At 40.1% G+C, this 18,764-nt stretch overlaps 1 protein-coding gene across 1 annotated transcript in view; it reads left to right on the top strand.

The window, feature by feature from the left end:
* The first annotated feature begins 2,551 nt into the window (after positions 1-2,551).
* The window catches only part of abcc1 (ATP-binding cassette, sub-family C (CFTR/MRP), member 1), a 35,909-nt gene continuing 19,696 nt past the window's right edge, over positions 2,552-18,764 (top strand). The window contains exons 1-13 of the mRNA XM_044330607.1: positions 2,552-2,702; positions 7,469-7,645; positions 8,436-8,564; positions 9,881-10,018; positions 10,228-10,353; positions 12,499-12,560; positions 14,420-14,551; positions 15,025-15,252; positions 15,942-16,119; positions 16,443-16,604; positions 17,534-17,626; positions 17,940-18,143; positions 18,402-18,548. Coding sequence (XP_044186542.1) covers positions 2,655-2,702; positions 7,469-7,645; positions 8,436-8,564; positions 9,881-10,018; positions 10,228-10,353; positions 12,499-12,560; positions 14,420-14,551; positions 15,025-15,252; positions 15,942-16,119; positions 16,443-16,604; positions 17,534-17,626; positions 17,940-18,143; positions 18,402-18,548 — 1,824 coding nt within the window. The 5' untranslated portion in view covers positions 2,552-2,654. The remainder of the gene's footprint in view (positions 2,703-7,468; positions 7,646-8,435; positions 8,565-9,880; positions 10,019-10,227; positions 10,354-12,498; positions 12,561-14,419; positions 14,552-15,024; positions 15,253-15,941; positions 16,120-16,442; positions 16,605-17,533; positions 17,627-17,939; positions 18,144-18,401; positions 18,549-18,764) is intronic.

Here is an 18,764-nt window from a genome sequence, read left to right as displayed (position 1 = left end):
GACCCGTGATGTGTCCTTTAGCAAGTACTGAGCAGCAGTGTGAATGTGTGTCACTGATATGATGTGATCTGATATGAGGTGTGGTCAGGGCGTTCCTGCAGAGAGAGTTGGGCTGTGAATGAATAAAGCTTAATAAAAAAGACGGGTAATCGTGAAGTATGATGTGCCACTTTACTTGAGGAGAACAAAAAGGGTAAGTAATAGTAAGTAAATAGTACTATAATAGTAATATTCTTGAAGTAATGAGGGGTTACTTTGTAACTACATAGTATGATGCATTACTTGAGGGGTACAAAATGAGTAACTTATGTTTAAGTAACTAGTAATGAATAAGTAGTTACTAGTTTTGTGCAGATCAGCAGCTGATTGATTAGGAATGACTCATGAAGAAAGTGGTCATTATGATCAATTTACAGATATGTGACTATCAACTAATCATTACCTAATGATACACTAATATCTCCCAGTCTGCTCTCTTACTCATCATTACCTAATATAAAGTCCTACATTCAGAGTTGCTCAGGAACTGCTTGTTAGTGATTCATCAATTATCAGTTTGTCATGATTTGTTCCTCACTCGTCCCTTAGTCCACAAGGAACAGGATATAGTTTGTGTACTATATTGTAAGGTGTTACCTATATTGCTATTATTTGGTACAATGATAAATAACCTTATTGAAATGTATCTGTGTGCAGACAATGGTGCAACCTGGTGGAGAAATACTTCATGTGCTTACAAATATTTAGAAATATTAAAAGAGCAACAACTATTGTAAGATTTAACCTGAGATTACCGTCTCTCTCTCTCTCTCTCTCTCTCTCTCTCTCTCTCTCTCTCTCTCTCTCTCTCTCTCTCTCTCTCTTCGAACTTAGGTTACAATTGTTATTTTATAGTTACAACAAGACAAACCTCTTATAAGACTGGTTGTCAAAATGGTCTCACATGGTCTCAAGCTTTTTAACCTAACACTCACAGTTCAGCACTTTGCTTCCATGTAGCTTATCTCAGATCAGAGTCCACCATCCTGTTCACCCCTGCTCATTGAGGCCACTTTCACAGCATGACACAGCAATATATGTACAGAACACAGCAAAAAATGATAAACCCAAAATGTATTCATTGTTAACTCACTTTTACAGATTTGAGGATTAAAAATGTCATGAACAAAATCCTGCTATACTGTATACTAGTCACTATAAAGAAAATATGGGACAGAGTGAGGCTGACATTATATAGCACACTGGTGGGAAGGGTTCAAATAATTAAATATGCAATAATGTTTATGGTTTGAAGGAATATATAGATGGAAAGCTCATCCATCATTTAAACCTGCATCGTCCAGGGGCTCTGGAGCCTAATCCCAACAAGATTGGGTGAGACAACAAATATGAGATATCAGGTAGGAAAATTGGTAACACTGGTCATTTAGTACAGGAGTACATTGAAATATACAGTACATTAAGTATTTAATTAGTTCTACAGATTGTCCAAGATATCAACCCATGGGAGTAGGCCCATACATGTGTGATGAGCCAGCGGTAGAGGCATGGTAGCCACACCAGGACAGTGTTCTGGAGGCACTGGGTGACGTCTAGGTTAGAAGTGTACCATGTACGGTTCCAATCCTGGTAAGTCAAGTAGAAAGAACAAAAAATCATCACAATGTTATTCATAGAAATTACCTTGAGCCACCCTCATATTACACAGAGCCAAAAAATCCAATGTCACCATCCAAATATAGATGAATTCAGGTTTATGAGAAAACATTAGTCACATTAGCAATGAAACACTGTGCATATTATATGTAGCATGTATACTGGGAACATAAGTTATAAATCCAATATACAATGTTGTGCCCCATACATTAAACCTGCCAACAGCATGGTTTTAAACTTTTGAGTCTGGCACTTGAAATTGAATTGTTGTCAAAATGTGCTGAGCACATTTATGCTCTGCAAAACCAGGGTTTGAGAAGGTAAAAAAAGACTGTCCAGTCTGCAGGTTTCTTGAATCAGTCATAAGATCATTTCTAGGCAAAATATAATAATTCACACATATATTCACACATAAGTGATTAACATAACTCATATGACACGGGACAGTACAAACGGTGGAAGCAACAGAACCAAACAATAATCCAAACAATACAACAATATGAACACAATAATAACACAATAAACACAATAATAAAAAACTGTTGAATATGAGCAGGATTGCCAGTCCCGGTATTTAATCAGCTGTAAAGAGCCTGCAAAAACTGCGATGTAACCAAACGAGAAAAATAAATGCTCGATAGTTTCAGGCTCTTTTAAATCTTTTCCGTAAGGATTCAGCAGCCGGATAAATATTATTCATGATTTTAAACTGAATGTCTTTTTATGTTACGTGAATTGACCATTTAAGATTATTACAAAATGTAGTCATTAATATCGCTCCGTTATCAATTATTCTTCAAATGCACAGGAACATAGAGCCACAATTCATTCCGGTACAACAGGTGGCAGTATGCACCTTATACGTTCATTTATAAGCCACCAGAGAAGAAGAAGAAGGAGAAACAACCTTCCGCCTGCACAGCCAGGTTACAAAACCAAAACTGAGCACCAAAAACATCTCTAACAGTCAGGAATACACTTCCATTGCGTGGCGGCGAATGGGGTTTGACAAGTTCTGCAGTCTGGACAGTTCCGATCCATTTTGGGTGAGTTTATTTTCACAACCGTCATGTCTTTTCCTTTATCTTAGAAGTCTGTCTAGTTATTGTTATTAGCTACCCGGCACATGCTAGTAGACCTGCATTAGCCCCGGTAGTTTACATTTGCCTGCCGGCATCAAATACCAACATTAGCCCGAATAACCGGGCGGTTTAACACTGTTTTAGAACCAGTCGTAAGAAAAAGTAAGTGAACGTTTGGAATCACCCGCTTTTCTGCATTAACTGGTCATAAGATATCTGATGTTCATTTTACACAACTCTCAAGTGACAAACACATTGGGCCTCATGTATGATCCCCTCGTACGAACAGCTTCGTTCTTCAGAGGCATTTAAGATTATTTGTGGAATTCTTCAATTTTCTCGCGCTTAGAGTTTTCTCTCTGGTACGAACAGAATTTACGAGTGATCCAGACCTGTCATATGAGTCCTGAGGAAAAGACTTGTTTGACTTACAATTATAATGTCGTCATCTGAATGAATTTAGAGTTTAATATGATATCGAAATCAACTGAAATAAATATAACTTAAAGTTAATATTCTGTGTACCATATTTTCATCATCATGTCTGCCAATTTCCTGAAAGGTTTATTAGATTTTATGATTTTTATTGCGATTTTTGCGCAGCAACTTCTACATTTCAGTAGTGGCTCAGAAACTTCTCTCATTGTGACAGCTGCTGCCTCTGTGTCACTGCAGGTCTGTGTCCAGTATCATGTTGTGTTGCAGCTGACAGTGTAACATCACCTGTAGACTATAATGTTCTCCAGGGATGCATGATATTGGATTTTTTTTGCCGATATGCTGATATTTCCCAACTCATTTTGGATGATTGCCGATACCGATATATGCACATATTTTTTCCACCTGGCTGAGGAGACTATAACTCATGCAATCATAGATTGTACTAAGTATGATCAAGAAAGACAATATATGCAGGAAGAGCTTAGGAAGACTGGAGTTCAGGAGCTCAGCATTAAAACTGGACAGGATTAATGTGTAGGATTTAATCTCTGGTCCACACTGCGGAGCAGAAGGTGGTGATGATGCACCTAATACGCTGGTTGCCAACTGCTGTTATGAGCCAAGAAGAAGTTTTTCCAAACAGTGTGGTACATCCTGTCAGCCAATGTGTTTCCCATCTGTGCAGCTGAACATAGCAGCTCCTCCATGTACTGTTTCACCCTGATGGTCCTGGTGCTTCCTGTGCAGGCTCCACTTCACTCAGCTGCCCAACAGACCCGCTGCTTCTTCCCACTTTATACTGAATAACAAACTTGAAAGAAAGAAAAAGCGGGTCTGTAGGGTAGCTGAGTGAAGTTGAGCCTGCAGAGGAAGCATCAGGACCATCAAGGTGAAACAGCCTGCGGAGGGAAGCACAGCCAGGTGGCAGGGAGAAGGCAACAAATCAGTCATATTGGCAGAAATGTTCATTTCTGGCCAATGTTCATATTAAAGCCTTAATCAGCTGATATGAGGACGTGCTGATATTATCATACATCCCTCTATGTTCTCCTCTAATATCACTGTCACATGACCGCCTCCCATCATGAGTAGAAAGATGTTTTTAGCATCTAACTTCATGTCAAAGCATTCCCTCTTTATTTCTATCACATTACAGCACTGCTCTAATGACACATGGTTTTATTAATATTTTCTAATTGTTTCAGGTCCCCTACTGAGTGACACTCCTAGCTTATTATGTTTTTGCCTGTTGATTTCGAACAGCGGTACTTGAAGATCTGTGGTGTTGAATTCTTGTTAGTCTTTGGTAACATTTTTGTGAGTCAAACTTGCCGGCAGACTGTGAGGAACATGGAGTTTTATGAGGACATTTTAGTGGCAATGATTATATTAATGAGCAGATCTTAATAAAGTTAATAAAGCAAACCTCAGAAAAAAAGTAATTGAGTTTTAGGATAAGAATATGATCAGACGTGCACAACGTTCAGGAGGAATTTTGGACCATTCTTTCTTGCAGAAGTGCTTCAGCTCAGACATATTCTTAGGATGTCTGGTATGAACGGCTCTCTTGAGGCCATTCCACAGCATCTCTATTTGGTCAAGGTCTGGGCTCTGATCTCCAAAAGGCGGATTTTCTTTGTTTGAAACTATTCTGTAGTAAATTTACTTTGATGTTTAGGGTAATTTTACAGCTGCATCACCCAACCTCTACTGAGCTTCAGCTGGCAGACAGCCACTCAGACATTATTCTGTACGATACTCCTGACTGAATGACTCCTCCGCAGCCATAACCGTGGCTACATATGTATGAGTCACCTCAACAAAGCCAAAACAGTTAGTGATGTGACTCCTGATCATTTTGAGTTGTTGAAGTTCTTCCAATTGTGCAAGTGTAACCTATGATACTAGAGCACAGCAACAATTCCATCACCTCTTTCATACTGGAGATGTGTTTATAACTTGGGACTTAATTTTCCCCTTCTGATGGCAAACTGTCCAGGCCCAGAGGCAGCAAAGCAGCCCCAAATCATGATGATCCCTCTGTGCAGTGCCCTATTTGCAACATGCGTAGTAGGGGTGGGCAAACTGACTCATACAAAATAAATGTTATAGTTTTATATGTCGGCATAAACACAACAGGTTTATGTATTACATGTCTCCCCTTTTTGGAACTAACTCCTCCACTGTGGAGTCCGTAGCAATGTTACTTTTGCTTTCAGCCATGCTTGTTGTTGCTGGGAGTAATGGTATGATGCCATTACATCAACAATCGAAATAGTTCCATTATCATTATATGAATTTTATTTTATCTGATTAAAAATTATACCAGTATTATCGTGAACAATATGATATGGCACACCCCTAATATGTAGTTCTGTGTGTTCTTCCCAAACAATTCTACCTTAGTTTCATCAGTCCATAAAGCATTTTCCCAGTAGCAAACTTCAGACATGCATTGATGTTTCTTTTGAGGAGCAGTGGCTTCCTCTGTGGTGTCCTTCCATGGACACCATGCCTGTTCAAAGCATGTGAACCCTTGCTTTCAGTAACTGGTGAGACCCCCTTTTGCAGCAATAACTTCAACCAAACGTTTCCAGTAACTGTTTATCAGCCCATCACATCAGCTTGGAGGAATTTTAGCCCATTCCTCCTTACAGAACAGTTTCAACTCAGGGATGTTGTGGGCTTCTTTGCATGAAGTGCCTGCTTCAGGTCCTTCTACAGCATTTCTGTAGGATTAAGGTCAGGGTCTGAGACTTTGACTCAGCCATTCCAAAACATTATCTTTCTTCTGCTTTAACCATTCTTTGGTAGAACGACTTGTGATTTAGTGTCGTTGTCTTACTGCATGACCCACTTTCTGTTGAGCTTCAGTTCATGAACAGATACCTTGACATTTTCATGTAGTATTTGTTGGTTCAACTCAGAACATCAATAATTGCAAGCTATCCTGGTTCAGAGGCAGCAAAGCAGCCCAAACCATGATACTACCTCCACCATGTTTCACAGATGGGTTAAGGTTCTAACGCTGGAATGCTGTGTTTGCTCATTGCCAAACACAATGCTTCTCATTCAAGCCAAAAAGTTCGATTTTGGTCTCATCCATTCACAGAACATTGTTCCAGTCACCTTCTGGCTTATCCATGTGGTCTTGAGCGAACCGTAGAGAGCAGCAATGTTCTGTTTGGAGAGAAGTGGCTTTTGTCCTTGCAACTCTGCTATGCACACCATTGATGTTCAATGTTTTCCTGATGATGGACTCATTAACATTGACTGTAGCCACTGCAAGAGAGACCTTCAGTTTCCTAGACGTTTCCCTGGGCTCCGTTGTGGCCTCCTGAACTGTTACACGCCTGCTCTTGGTGTGATTTTTGTTGTTCAACCACTCCTGGGGAGGGTAACTATGGTGTTGGATGTGTTCAATTTGTATATGGTCTGCCTGACAGCCAACTGGTGGAGTCCAAACTCTTCAGAAATGGTCTTGTAACCCTTTCCAGCTTGGTGAGCATCAACAACTCTTCTTCTAAGGTCCTCAGAAATCTCCTTTGTTTGAGCCATGACACACTTCCACAAACCTGTGTTGTGAAGCTCAGGGTTTGACAGTGAAAATCCAGATTTCTCTTCTTTAAATAAGGCAGGGCCTCCCAGACTCACACTTGATTGTCATTCCATTGATTGAAACACCCAACTCTAATTTCCCCTTCAAATGAATTGATAATCTTAGGGGTTCACATACTTTTGCCACACACAAATATGTAACATTGGATCATTTTCCTCAATAAATAAATGAACAAGTATAAAGTTTTTGTCTCATTTGTTTAACTGATTTCTCTTTATCTAGTTTTAGGACTTGAGTGGAAATCTGATCATGTTTTACGTCATATTTATGCAGAAATAGAGCAAATTCTAAAGGGTTCACAAACTTCCAAGCAGCACTGTATGTATATATGACAGCATTTATATATTTATTATATATATATTGACAGCAATTCATTTTAAGCCTATAGAAATAGTGCAATAGTGCCAGACTCAAAAGTTTAAAACCACGCTGTTGGCAGGTTTAATGTATGGGGCACAACATTGTATTATTGGACTTATAACTTATGTTCCCAGTATACATGCTACATATAATATGCACAGTGTTTCATTGCTAATGTGACTAATGAATTCATCTATACTTGGATGGTAACATTGGATTTTTTGGCTCTGTGTAACATGAGGGTGGCTCAAGGTAATTTCTATGAATAACACTGTGATGATTTTTTTGTTCTTCCTTCTTGACTTACCAGGATTGGAACCGTACATGGTACACTTCTAACCCAGACCTCACCCAGTGCTTCCAGAACACTGTCCTGGTGTGGCTACCATGCCTCTACCTCTGGCTGTGTGCCCCCATCTACCTCATCTACCTCCGCAGCCATAACCGTGGCTACATATGTATGAGTCACCTCAACAAAGCCAAAACTGTGAGTGATGTGACTCCTGATCATTTTGAGTTGTTTAAGTTCCTCCAATTGTGCAAGTGTAACCTATGATACTAGAGCACAGCAACAACTCCATCACTGTTAGCAGAGACCCCTGTATGCTGTGCAGTTCATACACTTCACTGATAAACCACAACTATACAGAATTACATTATTGCATAAATATCTAGTAAAAGCACATTTCCAGTTTCACCTCTCTCCTGCTTCCTTTCCCTTCACATTCTGTTTCTCTCTCTTTCTCTCTCTCTCTTTTCAGGCAGTCTTTTAAATGACCTTTAAAATATAAGATTCATCTCTAACACTAATATCTTTTGTAGGCATGTGTTACATCATACCTCACAATACAACCAATCAGGCAGCTGCACACTGACTCTCCCTTGATTGCCCACATGCATGCTTTCTATTTAAGAATAATAATAATGATGTTGATAATAATAATAATAATAATGATAATAATAATAATAATAATAATAATAATAATTAAATAAATATCTTATATTTGTATAGCACTTTTCAAAAAAAATGTTTTACTCCAGTGCCTAACTAAGTCATCAGTGTTACATGGAGTAGCTGTGGTATCTCTCTGTCTCTCTCTTCCTTTCTCTCTCTCTCTCTCTCTCACTTTTTTTTGTCAGTGAAATGACATTTAAACGTTGGTATCATTTAAATTATTTCTATTCCTGGTAGCCAGGTCATCCTATACTCATTCATATTCAGTCATTGTTTACTGTTAGGAAAAACATACATCAAACAGCTGTTCTTCTCCCCACAGGCTGTTGGCTTTCTATTATGGATTATCTGCTGGGCAGACGTTTTCTATTCTTTCTGGGAAAGAAGTCATGGCAGCAGAGTCCCTGCACCCGTCCACCTAGTCAGTCCAACTGTACTGGGTTTCACCATGGTGAGTTGATCTTTGTCATTTATATCGTGTCTTCACCTCTCTTTAGAGCACAACAAAGCGTAGATGGAATTTATTTTAATTTTTTGCAGTCTTTTGGATGTTAGATGTTCACTTACGTGTAGTTTTAGTTTTTAAAGTAAATTGAGTTCACATGGTTGGTCCTGCACAGCATGCTGGGGGCGTGCCCGGCACACTTTTGGTATTTTCATGAACACCGGGTGTGCCAGGTGCACCTGCGGCATGCTGGGGTATGGGTTATGATCAGAAAGAATACATTATCATATCATAGGTGTGTTATGGGCCGTGACAATCATGGCCGATCATATTCGCTAATCACTAATTAAGAAATTAGAGTTTAAAATGTGGTTTAGTATTTCAGAAATTATTTTTAAATTTTAAATCAGATTGAACTGTTATACATGCAAAAACAACTGCTGAAATTTTTTAGAACGAAATAGTTGTTTCATGTTGTCACTTGATCCTGTTAGTGATCCACTAATAAATTGTGATTTTTAAGATAAAACACTTACGTAAAATGTAACCTGAACAATCTCTGTAACATGTTGCTCATGTTGCTGCTGTGATTAAAAGTGCGTAGCTCCAGGCAACACTTTGGCCAGACCTGGTGATTTGCATTAAAAACTGCACACAATAATTCATCATAACCAACAAGTTTGATGTGCATATAAGCACAGAAGTTTCTGTGGTTATTTTGCAACAGTCTGCTGCTGGTTGCATGAAATTTTACCAGCAGATCTGCCATGTACACCTGTGCTGTGACAGCGCACAACATCATTCCAGTAGAGACAGCAGCAATGCATGAATTTGCCTGATTTTGGGGGGGGGGGTTTACCTGGGCACGTGTTCAGCAAATAAAGTGACAAAATATGGTGGAACACAAGTGTGTCAAGCTTTCAACCTGCTCTGAGCAGGCGAGCAGTGTACGGCACAAGGTGCACTCATTCTCGCTGCTGTATTGAGATCACCACACCCTCAACTTCCTCCTACTGTGGTGCACGGTGAGTCACCAAGATACCAAAGCAGCACAGTTGAGGAAATAACCTCAGTGCACCCCAGGAAAATAGCAGTTTGCCACTGCGCTTCACATCCTGTGTTGGCACAAAGAAGGGGCCCTAAAAGTGAGAGCACATGCTCCCCCACATCACCAGAGGAAATGACGCCCTTGGCAATATGTACTACCTTCCTCTTTATTACACTGTGAAGAATGGTTGAGGGGTAGAGGTGTGTTTGTTTCAAGAAGTATGTGTATGTTTTGCTCAGTATGATATATAATTGTGTGTGTATGTGTGTTCCAGTTGCTGGCCGCCTTTATAATCCAGTATGAAAGGATGAAAGGCGTTCAGTCGTCTGGAGTCATGCTGATCTACTGGCTGCTGGCCTTGCTGTGTGCCACGGTCACCTTCAGGTCCAAGATCCTCCAGGCCCTGGACCAGGTCAGTCTCAAGTCATCAGGCCTGGACTCAATTTGGAAAAACAAAGTTTATAATAAAGATCTGGTTTGGTGTAACATTTTATCATCATGTGTGATTAGAAATATAAGAGACCATAAACACAGTTACCTTCACAGTACCACAAACAAAGCAATGTCTTTCTCCAGCTAGTTCCATGTGTTATAAGCTTGATCTGTTTTTGTGTTTTTCAGCCATCAACAGTGTGTGTGTGGAGGTACACCACCTTCTATATCTACTATGCTCTGCTGCTGGTTGCTCTGTTCCTGTCCTGCCTGTCAGACCAGCTGCCCCTCTTCTCCCAGGCTGTTAAAGACTCAGTGAGTCTCTTTCCCTCCCTGCTCCTCCATAATCACACATGAGAATGAAAGAAATTAAACATGGTTATAGAAATGGTCACTGAGTTGGCGATAGTGGTCTAAGTACGTGATTTGAAGTCATAACAAAACGTAGGGACTATTGAAAGCTAACTTAACCTCTCTAAAGAAATGATCTTTTATTTGAATGTTATTCGACATCAAAGCCATGTTATGCCTTACTGACTGTCCGGACTGTTGTACCATGCTGGGTTGAGCTTGCTGTTAGCTGCAGGACGGCAGTAGGAGGAAGACTCTGACCTGCTGCAGTGTTTCAGTCTTGAGTCACCAGCGAGATTCAAAAGTCTTGCTTCAGACTTTTTTTGTTGCTTTCGACAGACCGACACCCATTATCTGATAATTAACTGCTTAATTTTTAAGAAAAGTTGTGACGTAGCTTTCATTTGTTAGAGCTAAAGTTAGCTTGACTTTAAGCTCATCCCTCTTCTCCTCAAAGTGTTTTTCAATGTGTTAAGTCACAGTAGCTCTCCGTGGCATAACATACTCGGGCTCAAGGTACGAATATAAATAATAATAGGAATATAAGGTGACCCCGATTATAAAACGACCCCCCTTTACCAGCAGCTGTTTTTGGAAAAATATTGTTACTTTTTGAATATAACTCACATCATAATATAGTTACATACTCATACACTCTCCTGCCAGGCTCTTGGAAGCGGTAAAAAATGATTTTCTCCGGCAGTTAGCATTTATAAGACTGCCTGTTTGTCTTTTTGAGCTCCTTATCATCTGTGACGGTGGTATTTGGCATCTTGACATGTTCCGTTCCTGCAGTAGAGACATCTGAAGACACTTTGTACTCGTTTTCACTCATCATGAATTTATTTCCTCTGTGGCAGAAAAACATGTTACACAATCCCTCAGAAACTCCTGCAGGTTAAACTGGACTAACCAAACACTTTTAGTGCTAACTGATGCTAACACACTCACTATAAACAGACTTAAAACACTCGCTAGCCTAGCAACATTAATGCTACAAACAACCCATAATGCAACACTCCGTGTAGATGTCAGTTTTACACCACTACTTTATCCATTCAAAAAGAAGATCTGATGTTGTGAACATGTAACTGTCCAGCCGTTAGCAGAGTGTGTCTGCAAATTAATCTATAGGCCGACATGCATAACCGGTCAAAAATATCCTCAGCGGTGTGGCTGATACTCTTGACTTGAGCTAGCAAATTAATTTCCTACACTGGGCAATTAAGTTTTGAGTTTTATGTGCAAGAATCACATACTTTAGGCATCACTATGACCTAAAGTCATGATTCCTTCCAATCATAACATTTGCGTAGTAATAACGTGTATGGTATAAAGCACTCAGAAGAACATTCCTCTTACTTCAGCATACTTCAGTCATTCAATATGACTTCTTGTCTAATTTACCTATCAAAATAAAATTGTCTAACACTAGTAAAATAAAAGGTTAAAACAATTAGGTGATTTTAACATACCATTGCATAGTGACTATAGGTATAAACATTCATTAACTCTTATGTCGTAATATTTAAACATTTAATATGACTTTCTTGGTCAATTTGATTATCAAGAATAAAAACGCGTAATTCTGTAGCAAAAATAAAGATAAATGTTAAACCCTGAAGTGGTCAGAAATATATCATTTGAATGTAGTTCATGAAACAACACATATTCTTAGGAATGTGTTCCTGTGTGGAGGTCAGACCCCAAAGGGAAGTTTCTTTATTCCAGCTGTCCTGTTCCTGTGGAATGATCTGGTTCAAATGACCCAAAGATCATTTATGCTTTTAGTTGAGTTGTCAATTTAATCTCTAGACTCAATACTCAATCCTTACAAAAATGGTTGTAATACAATGAATACAGTTTTCTGAGCTCATATAAAAGTAGGTAGTATCATACATAGCAACAGGTCAGGTTGACTGAGGCTTGGGAAAGAATGAAGCGTAGTCACAGTGATCACTGCTATCCTTATAGTTGGATACATGTAATATGTAATCTCTGTGAACCCTGTAGATGCTGTTAAACCTCATTCTCTGGTGGCCTGATCAGTATCTTAGCAGAAGTAAAATATTTTATCTTTAGGTCTAAATGTAATGTTTATGTCTCTAGAATCCCTGCCCTGAGCCCGGAGCTTCTTTCCTCTCCAGAATAACCTTCTGGTGGATCACCAGGTAAGCAGATGTCTGTGCTCTAAGAAGTTTCTTTGTCTTATTTAACATCCATTCTCTTGGATTTATAACATCTCTGGAGGCAAATGAATAACCATCTTTGTTTCGTCCAGCCCTTTCATCACTTTAACACAATGCAGTTCAACAGCAGCACAAACTACAGCCTCCGATATGAGCACAACGTGAAGCCAACACTTCTTTAAAAAGTGAACATTAAAAGCTTCATGGCATGCTGTTGAATTAGACAATATTAGTTTGACCTAGTTGGGTCTAATAAAGGGGAAACAGAGTCTCTCTGAGTAAGTGAGTGAGTGACAGCTGAGAAATATGCTCTGTTGATGTTTTAATTCACCTCCAGTCAAACATTAGTTTTTCTTCTTGTCGCTTCAGTCGGATGTTTGAGCTCCACTGTTTAGAGTGATTGATGTATGTGCAGAGTTTGACACTAGAAGGCTGTTTTCACATTTGTCTGCTGAAAGTAGAGTGTTTCTCTGTGCTCGTGTGAGTTTAAGGAGCAAGGGTTTCCACCAGTATATCGCATACCCGGCGGCCTGCCAGGCTTGAGTTGTTTAACAAGTTTTCTTCACTTAAATGTTTTATACAAGTAGCATAGCTGAGTGCGTAGTGACTGTGCAGTCTAGAGAGAGAGAGAGAGAGAGAGTGTTACGGAGAACAGGCTGAGCAGACAGAGAGTGGGTGAGCACTGAGGCCTGGGGAGACATGAGAACAGCTGCTCGCTGACCTCTACATGTGTTACAGCAGAGAGCAGGAGGGAGGACAGACGTCTCACTGCACTACTCTATGCTGTGACTCTGCTTCAGACGGTCACAGAGCAGACACTCTCAGTTTATAATCGTAATGTCCGTCATCCCACAAAGTATTGATAACACACTTAGTATTTTACAAATTAGAGTTCTTTTTATTTGATGAATGTAGGCGCTGAGATGTAAAAATGAACTAAATGGGTTTGAGTCCTATAAAAAAAAAAAAAAAAAAAAGCAAAATGAGAGTGGGCAAGCAATGCAGTCGGTGTATACCCAATCACCATGTATCACCGGTAACACTCTTACACACAGCAACAACATCCCCACCACCTGCTGGGACAACCATCTCTCCTGGTAGAACCCCTGAGGGCATATCTAATTAGCATGATTTGTTACATCACAGCTAGTTTAGAGCCAGTTGCCTTCCAGTATGTAACTTACACAGGTGTGATTTGGAAACTTGAAGCCTCCAGTGCACATATACTGTAGTAGGAGACATCTTGTATCCAGCAGTTCAACTTTTGAAATTAAACATATTTGCAGATGCATAACTTCTGGAATTTTTGATGAGGGAGAATGAGTGGCTGTTATTTGAAGGATTTTAACAAGATAATTGAACTTTTTTCTTGTAGAAAAAACTTATTAGGCAGAAAATGATTGTTTTTACATCAATTTTAAAACATATCTGGCAGAGATCTTTGATGGTTTGATTCTTTTGAATGAATTAGGCATATGCATGAATCCCCCCAGACAGGTGATGTGATGCACTGTCTTGTGATGCCACCATTGAGTGACAAGTGACTCACTCAGAGTGAGAGCATAGATACAAAGTTTCTGTAAACGTGATTATCATTCAGCAAAAAAGTGTAGTTCATGATATCTTGTATTGTAGACTGATGAACAGCATCATTCGATAAAAAAACTGAAAAATATCAAAAATGTTAGTATATATATAGGATGTTTTTTCAGATGGGAGTATTTGTGTAGTAAGTGTTGATGGGCTTGTGGAATTCGGCTACCTTAACTGTTGGAACAGTCAATAACAGATCAGATACCTGAACAGAAACTACAGGACTCACATGCTTCTCTCCTCACCAGGATGATGATGACTGGCTACAAGCACCCCCTAGAGGAGAAGGACTTGTGGTCTCTGAACCCTGACGACCGCTCCCAGGGAGTGGTTCCACAGCTGGTACATCGCTGGAACACAGAGTGCCAAAAGGTCAAAAGGTCCGGAGCTCAGTACAGCAGGGAATTAGTACTGCAAGAAAAAAGACATGTTCTACATTGTTACACTGTTACACTGTTACCCAGCAGATTTGAAGTATGTGGGTACAGGAATATTTAAATTTACTTTGGTATAAATGCAAGCAAATGAATATCAAACATAGAAAATGACAAAAAAAAACTAAAAGCAAAAGTTCAGGATACAGTGTAAGTGTTGATCAGTCATTTTGACATTTCATACTTCTGTCTGAAAGTCTCAACCAACCTACATTGAATAAAACATCTAATTTTTTATTAATTTTCACAAGAACACGAGGATTTTGTGTGGAAAGTTCATTTGGACTACAGGTTTTAGAGGTCCAGTGAGTGGAAAAAAAAGATCACACAAATCATTTCTGACTCTCCTCTCAAGAAACTATTTTATTTAAAATTTGAAATGGAAGCAGTCTGACTTTCCTTCCATTTTTTCTTCCCAGAACAGAGCAGAAGACTTTGTACTCCCCCAAGCGGGTCCCTCACAACGAGGGCAAACAAGATGGAGCTGTGGAGGAGTCAGAAATCTTGATTGTAAAAACCCCCCAGAAGATAAAGGAGCCCTCCCTGTTCTGGGCACTGTGCCTGACCTTCGGGCCATATTTCCTCATCTCCTGCCTGTATAAGATCATCCAGGACATCCTCATGTTCGTTGGGCCTGAGATCCTCCGGTAAGTAACCTCAGTTTCCCCCAAACAGATAGGCCCTTATGAACTGGCCTTGTAGCAGTATTTGATATATATGAAATTGATGCCTCTGGGGTTCATATATGAGCCTTTCAGAGTCTAGAAGTTGGGTTTGTTCTTTATTGTTTGGGGTATGCAAAACTGGGCTCCAATTTTGAGGCCACCTCCTTAAAAGTCCAACTTTCCACTGAATATATCAGTATGGATGAAGAAGACCATTCAAAAGACTCCTCTAATGTGGCAGAGAAGATGTTCAGGTGCTCCTCATGAACCTGTAATGTTGGGTCATGTCACATGACCATGTTGTATTAACCAGGTTGTCATCAGTGCTTGGTAAACACATGACATGGACTAGACCGATGAAGAGGCCACTGCAGGATGAATATAATGGTATTCTATTTTGAACTCCTCTGTTAGTTCTTGTTTGGATGTTATGACAGATATTTAGATTAGTGGACACCATTAACCTCTCGCACTTTTTGGCACAGGAATAGGTACATAGATAAGTGTGCAGGTCTCTTTTTGATCTTCTTTTTTGTTTCCAGACCTTCTTCTTTTATGGTAGCATGCAGTATTTTGAGAAATTTTACTGGTAATATGGAAATAATTACTGAGATGATGAGTAATTTCAAAGCGGTGTGGTTAGCATTGTTTCGTCACTTGATCCCATCCAGGCTGTTGATCAGCTTCGTCAACGACTCCAGCGCCCCCTTCTGGCAGGGCTACTTCTACACAGCTCTGCTCTTCATATGCACCTGCGTGCAGTCGCTCATCCTCCAGAGGTATTTCCACGTCTGCTTCGTCTCAGGCATGCGTCTGCGCACCGCCATCATTGGAGCTGTCTACAGGAAGGTACGGGCACATTTAAATGGCACTTTATTTCAGTGATTTTTTTAAAAAAAATTTTTTTTTGGTCTGTGTTTTTGGTAAAGAATTACCGAAACGATTCAAAAGCACAGTCTAAATAACCAAAACCAGGTACTGCTCACTCTTTCCTCTATTTTCACCCTACAAGAGCTTGTTATTTGTTTGAATTAGCCATCATGATATTCTGACATACAAACATGAATTTGAAGTTGAGTATTATGGTCAGTTGTCTGCTGATTGTGGCTGTGATCTACAGTTGGACTCTAACCCTTGTAGGGGTGTTTCCCTCCTTGGATCTGCTCTTTCAGGCCTTGGTTATCAGCAGCGCAGCACGCCGTACCTCCACAGTTGGAGAGATCGTCAACTTGATGTCAGTGGATGCTCAGCGCTTCATGGACCTCATCACGTACATCAACATGATATGGTCTGCCCCTCTGCAGGTGGCACTGGCCCTTTACTTTCTCTGGCAGGTAGGATTACACAGCAGCTATAGAGCCATCGTAACCAACAACATCTCTATTCTGAGACAGTCTCACATTAGGAGATTTTTGACTGTCAACATAAACACTGGTCACTGCAGCCTGCAGTGATGAGACAATGATTCTGCTGCTTTGGTGTGATGTTATGTATCAGACAGTCCTTAAACAGAGCTACCAGAAAAAAAAACCAAAAGGAAACTTTATCTCAATGTGTAAGTACACATTCAGCATTCAGTTCTGTGTGAATACGTACACTTCCTGTGTGAGGGGCGCCAGCCAAATGAGTGTATCTGTAGGTCCTTCAACTTTCAACTTTTGGAAACTCTTGTGCTAACATTAGCTGAGTTCTCTCCATTTTATGTTGGCTGTGTACATCTGAAGTTGGTGGTTAGAGACACATATGAATTTAAAGTAAATTATCTTGTGCGCACAATATAATAACTTGTTTGCACAAGATGAAAAAGTATGACTTTTCGGGACTTCAGGGGTTACGTATGGACCGGATCGATCTACAAATTCAGCAGCAGGCAGTAAAAATTAAGGTCATGGCATGGGAAAAGTCTTAAATTTCACTCCCTTTGGCATGAAGTATTGTCTTTTGGGTTTTCAAAAATATACAATCTGATTGGCAAACATCATGAGGGCTCAGCCAGCCCTAATGATGTTGTGATTGAAACTTTGAAAAGGTTGACAGCTTTAGAAACATCACGTTCTGCCACTGTTGCAGCTGGCTCAGCTGTATGAGCTATGTGGTTTTAGAGATGGGTATTTGTAAAGTATCTGCAGTCATGTGCTCAAATACAGTTCCAATATTTGAGGGGGCAAGTGCCGTGAGGGAACACACAGGGTACTAGTGGTGATGTCAGTGGAAATGCTTCTTTAATGTGTTTTTTAATGGTTGTGTATTTGTCATTGTGCAGAACCTGGGTCCATCGGTGCTGGCTGGAGTGGCTGTGATGGTTCTGATGGTTCCTGTTAATGCTGTCATCGCCATGAAAACCAAAACCTACCAAGTAGGACTTCTCCACAGACACACATTGTCACATGAATCTTCACTTCCATCTCTGTAAGCCATACAAAACTTAATGACTAGGTCCACTTATTGGTTTCTTCCAACTTTTTTAATGTTCAGAAAGCTCAAAGACCAATGAGTTGTGTCAACAGAGTAGTTGTTATTTTCACTCATATATGTATATACACAGATGGAACACACACACCTACCCTGCTCAACCAAGGATCCATTGTTAACCTTTTGTCAGTTTGTAGCATTGTGTGGCTTGTATTTGTTTCTGTTAATTTTTTTGGTGCATGTGTGTGTCGGAATAGGTGGCTCAGATGAAGAGTAAGGACAATCGCATTAAGCTGATGAATGAGATGCTAAATGGCATCAAGGTGCTGAAGCTGTATGCCTGGGAGCTGGCCTTCAAGGACAAGGTGTCAGAAATCCGTGAAAGTGAGCTACAGGTCCTGAAGAAGGCCGCCTACTTGGGTGCAGTATCCACCTTCACCTGGGTCTGTGCACCTTTCCTGGTGAGTCCATCACAGGACACAGAAGCACCACCATGTCTAAATAAAGTGCGTAGTTTCTTTGAAAACTACAGACACATCGCCAACTCTACAGACTGGACAAAATGATGGAATGACAAGTCACTGAGTGTTGTAGGAAAACTTAATTGACTTGACTTCACTCACTTTCTGCAAATAAAATGTATGTTATGGGAATAATTTTAAAAGAGATTATCACATTAAGATCTCCCTCTCATTCCCTCCTGTCTGGTCACTGTACAGGTTGCCCTGTCCACTTTCACTGTGTACGTGCTGAGCGACGAACGGAACGTGCTTGATGCCCAGAAGGCCTTTGTGTCTCTGGCGCTCTTCAACATCCTACGTTTTCCTCTCAACATGCTGCCGATGGTCATCAGTAGTATGGTGCAGGTTGGTGTGCCTCCATTCAAATGCTCATCACTCAGTCACACACAATTGTAATAAGGTACAGAAGAAAAAACAGACTGTATTGTCACATACCTCAAATATTCTTAATGTCCTGCACCCATGCAAAGAGTCTCAGAGTAACACAAACGTTCCACAAGCCGGTTGTAATCAGACCAGGGCAGATGCTTGCATTGTGTGCACATAGTCAACATGTAGACA

Source organism: Thunnus albacares, chromosome 17 (genome assembly GCF_914725855.1).
Source record: "Thunnus albacares chromosome 17, fThuAlb1.1, whole genome shotgun sequence".
Taxonomy (NCBI): domain Eukaryota; kingdom Metazoa; phylum Chordata; class Actinopteri; order Scombriformes; family Scombridae; genus Thunnus; species Thunnus albacares.
This window is presented reverse-complemented; position numbering and strand designations above follow the sequence as displayed.